General features: G+C 48.7%; 1 protein-coding gene across 1 annotated transcript in view; it reads right to left on the reverse strand.

Moving 5' to 3' along the window:
• RTTN (rotatin) overlaps window positions 1–4,143 on the reverse strand; it is a 118,691-nt gene that overhangs the window by 18,403 nt on the left and 96,145 nt on the right. Inside the window, exons 38-39 of the mRNA XM_006892745.1 lie at window positions 3,980–4,133; window positions 595–732 (exon numbers count right to left, since the gene is read on the reverse strand). Of these exons, the coding sequence (XP_006892807.1) occupies window positions 595–732; window positions 3,980–4,133 (292 nt within the window). The remainder of the gene's footprint in view (window positions 1–594; window positions 733–3,979; window positions 4,134–4,143) is intronic.

The raw sequence follows: 4,143 nt of genomic DNA on the forward strand, positions 1-4,143 counted from the left end.
AGCCCCACAGTCCTGTAGACTAACAGTCTTTGCTTCTCCTCCCTCTTCTTTACTCATGACAGTAAAAAACAGAGATGGTGGCTCACGAGCTTTTAAGACTTGGTCACAACTCTCTAAAACAGGAGGAAGAACACTCTGTGGACTTGATGACCCCCAGTGCTGGCCTCAGCCCCAAGACCCAGAAATGCATGCCCTCAAGGCGTTCTGTTACAACCAGAAGTGGTCAGTTTCCTCCACTTGCTCTGCTTCATATCTGGATATATTTACATGTCTGTCTGTCGAGCTCCTAGGCTTAGTCTCAGGCGTCTACACATGCCTGTCCATTCTGTCTGTCTGTCTGTGTCCACTTGCAGGTTAATATCTGTCATTACTAATCATACCAGAGAACAGTGTATTTACTTTTGTGTTTATATGGCATTGTGAAAGGTGCTTCAAAATGTACTGGCTTCTCAAGAATCCTGCAAATGTCTTCAGCAAGGACGCCCTCAGGCCATGCCTCCCCACTGAACCTGAAGGACTCTGCATGTCATAGTGAGTAAGGGTCATCTCAGTGCTCGGAGCAGACACACACCGTCCCGCCCAGCATCTTCTCACCGATCACCGCCACCCAGCGCCTGGCCAGCGCCTCTGTGACACACGCGAGAGAGACGGGCCCTGCCTTCCTCAGCAGCACAGCCAGGAGGTTGAATAAATGTGTCCACGTGCAGCGAAGGGCCACCGTCAACTCCGCATCTGTAGGAACAATCAAGACATCCCACGGAATTACCGCTGGGAAGAAAAATGGCACTGCGAGATGAGATGTGACGCGAGAGCTGACACCTCATCACACATAAAGAGACGCAGCCCCAGGAACGAAGACAAACGCATTGCACATCGGGGATCCCAGACACACTTCCCTTTCCTTAGCCTCCTGCTTGCTTCTCAAAGTGTCCTCTTCAAGACACCCTTATATTTTGTTAGGGCATCTCTGTGTTCCTGTTGTGGTTTGGCTTTTTTTATAGCAAATAGTATTTTGCATTTTTATTATACTTAAGAAGATTTTAATAATAAAATGAGGGCTTTTTTTCTTAAACCATTTATAATTAACTTTTTGTTGGGATGTGAGTGATACAAGCTAACACGGAAAACCATTTGCACTCAACAATTCTCTTAGCAAAGATGATTCAGCAGCTGTGAGTGCACATTAGCCATCACTCGAGAGCCACGCACTTTACACGACACTGTCTCCATGCTGAGCTGCTTCTGTGGGAGACAAGCCTCTCTGGTCTCTTTATCCTCCTGAGCAGCTTCTGCAGAAGAGAGGAAGACCAAGTGCCACGGTCAAGGTGGGAAGGAAGGACCTTGTCTGCAGCATGGAGATCAATGCCCAGAGCAGCAGCACGTGGGGCGTTTCAGGGTGGACCCTCCATGAGAGGTCTGAGGCCGTGTTGGCCCAGCAAACAGTAGGCCTGTGAGGACGCAGGACGGCTGTTCTGTACGCGGGTCGCCATGTGTCAGACACCTGACAGTACCTAACAAGGACACGGAGGCGGCGATAAACCTCTGAAGGCGAGGACGCAGGGTCCCTCTCACCGGACCGAGGGGAGCTGGTGGCAGGGCCTGTCTCAGGCCTGTCTCTCTGGCCACATCAGATGCAGCCCTGACCACCTTTCATCCAATGCCACCACAGCGCACTGAGCATTCGCCCTGTGCCGGCAGCAAACAACAGCCAGGGAGTTTGCAACGCAGCTTGCCTTGGTCCTCGTCAAGTTTTCTCAACCGCTCTCTAAACAGACTTTTAAGACCTATTTTTCCAAACTGCCGTCTCCATGAAATTTTAATTGCACCGATATACTGCCTCTCCGTTATACACAGTAGTAAGAGCTTTACACTTCATGCTACTCCACTGTAGTCAACGCCAGCTTAAAGACTGGCTAAATGAAATATTTAAGCTGAAGTTAAAATTAAAAATTTAAAAGCTATTAACATTTGATGTAACTGCTTAACTATACTTACTGAACAATCTTTAATATAACTTACTTAAATAAACTACAATGCAACATGTATGTAAAACTAGCAATTTCTATTTTGAAATCAAAACTTTCACAAATAATTCAAAGCATAATCTTAAAAGAGTTTAAAAATTAACTTCTTAAAAATTATTTTAGAGAACTTAACATTTACCTTTATTTCCATATACATCTGTACCTTGTACAGATACATAAGGAGGGACCACACGCCTCTGAAAACTATGAACTTGGAGAAATGATGGTTATAGAAAGGCTTCAGGCCTTTCATTCATAGGCTCGCTAGGAGTCGTGCTCGACTCGATGGCAATCAACAACAACAACACATGTATAAGTGCAGGTACATACACGGTGTCTGGTGGTCTAAGCTGAAGAGCACTGGGCTGCTAACCCAAAGGCCAGCCCTCTGGGGTGGTTCGAATCCACCAGACGCTCCTCAGGGAAAGATGAACAATGTCCTTGCTGTAACTGGCAGCCTTGGAAGCCTGTGGAGGGGCAGCTCTGGGTTGGATCCGACTCACTGGCAATAAGTTGTGCTGCTTTGGCAGTTAGATTTAAAAAACAAAACTTCTCACTCAATCATCTGCCAGATACACATTATGATATTGTCAACATGTTTTCTTTTCAGTGCTTGGCATGAGTAACAACAGGGTGGATATTTTTCTAATGTAAAATGTACGTGATTTCTCTTTCTCAAGTAAGAAAATGTCACCACAGGCTACTGACAGGGGCCACAGCAACTCTCTGGACAGGACGTGGGATGGCACAGTTGACCCCAGGGCCCTCCAGTCCACCTGGTCTGCCCGCTGACCTCACAGATGTCCTGTGCACTTTCTACCCACTCAGTCAGTGCTGTTCACGGGATGCTGGGGAAACCCATCAGGAAAGACAGGCAGGAGGACCTGATAGTGCCACGTGGGGCTGGGCCTCAGAGAACCCCGAACGATGAGGATACCCAAGAGTCCCAGCACGGTCTTCCCCCACAACCAGCATTTGCTCTGTGCTGTCCCCGGAGGTGAATGCCTGGCTAGGACTGTCCTGCCCCGTCGAGACTCCAGGCCTGACTGCCAGACACAAGAGGGAGCAGTTCCACCCAAGGAGGCCGGCCTGGCCATGTTGGACGTCACTGGCCAACCCCCAACCAGGCAAATGCATCCACTTCCAAGGCCTAAACAAGAGCACGCTGAAACAGCAAAAAGGCCGAAATGATCGATCGCTTCACTAGGACCATTTTAGATCATTATCTTTGGAATTTTAAAGGATCAGGCATTACTTCAAGTTTCTCAGTTATTAACCATTATGGTTGACTTTTTATCATAATATATTTTTCAATACTTTAAGAGACCTTGAGAAATTTTTCCAAATTCTGTCGCTAACGTTAAGTAACAATTTTGCCCTCTCTACACCAGGCGGCAGTGAATCGGTCCTTTATTCTGGCACACACCTCTGCAATACTGCAGGTTCCTAGCCAGCCTGTGGCGGGAGAGCCAGGTCACGAGAAGGTAAACCACAGGGGCTTCCTGGCCTTCCAGAGTGCAGAAGTGCTAGTTTACACGACACTAGTCTATTATGTGTATGACAGCGCAGTGGAGATACTGGAAGATTGTGACGGTGGCCAACATGTGACCCAGAGTCCTCCCGAGAGCCCATCCAAGGGAATACCCCACACTCTTGGAAAAACAGTGCCAGAGACACAGGTGGCACAGGGTTGCCACAAACTCTCGATTTCTAGGAAACGCTCCATCTGAGACATGCCAGCGAAGCAAATCAGGACGCTGCGCTTGCCTCAGATGATTTCCTGCCATCAGTGGTGATCAGCCAAACTATAAAATACCTTTAAAGGACTTAGAAAATGTTAGCAAAGACCCGGGACCAATCCAAGAGCACATGTGGTGTGACTGGTGCAGAGTGCTCTCCGCTCCCCGACCCCCACCCCGGGTTCACTCCCGTGCAGAAGGAAAGGGCCCGCGTACCTGGCACGTCCTCCGTGTGTATGCTGAGCACCCCAACAATGTTCCCAAGCAAAGGTCTCAGGAGCTCGTCCTGAGCCACCAGGGCCGGGTCCACCAGCAAGCAGGACTGGAGGAGCTGGGACACAGAGGACAGGAACTCCAGGAGGAAGGAGACCTGTGGAAAC

Source organism: Elephantulus edwardii, unplaced genomic scaffold, assembly GCF_000299155.1.
Source record: "Elephantulus edwardii isolate Elephantulus edwardi_28Jun2011 unplaced genomic scaffold, EleEdw1.0 scaffold00118, whole genome shotgun sequence".
NCBI lineage: Eukaryota > Metazoa > Chordata > Mammalia > Macroscelidea > Macroscelididae > Elephantulus > Elephantulus edwardii.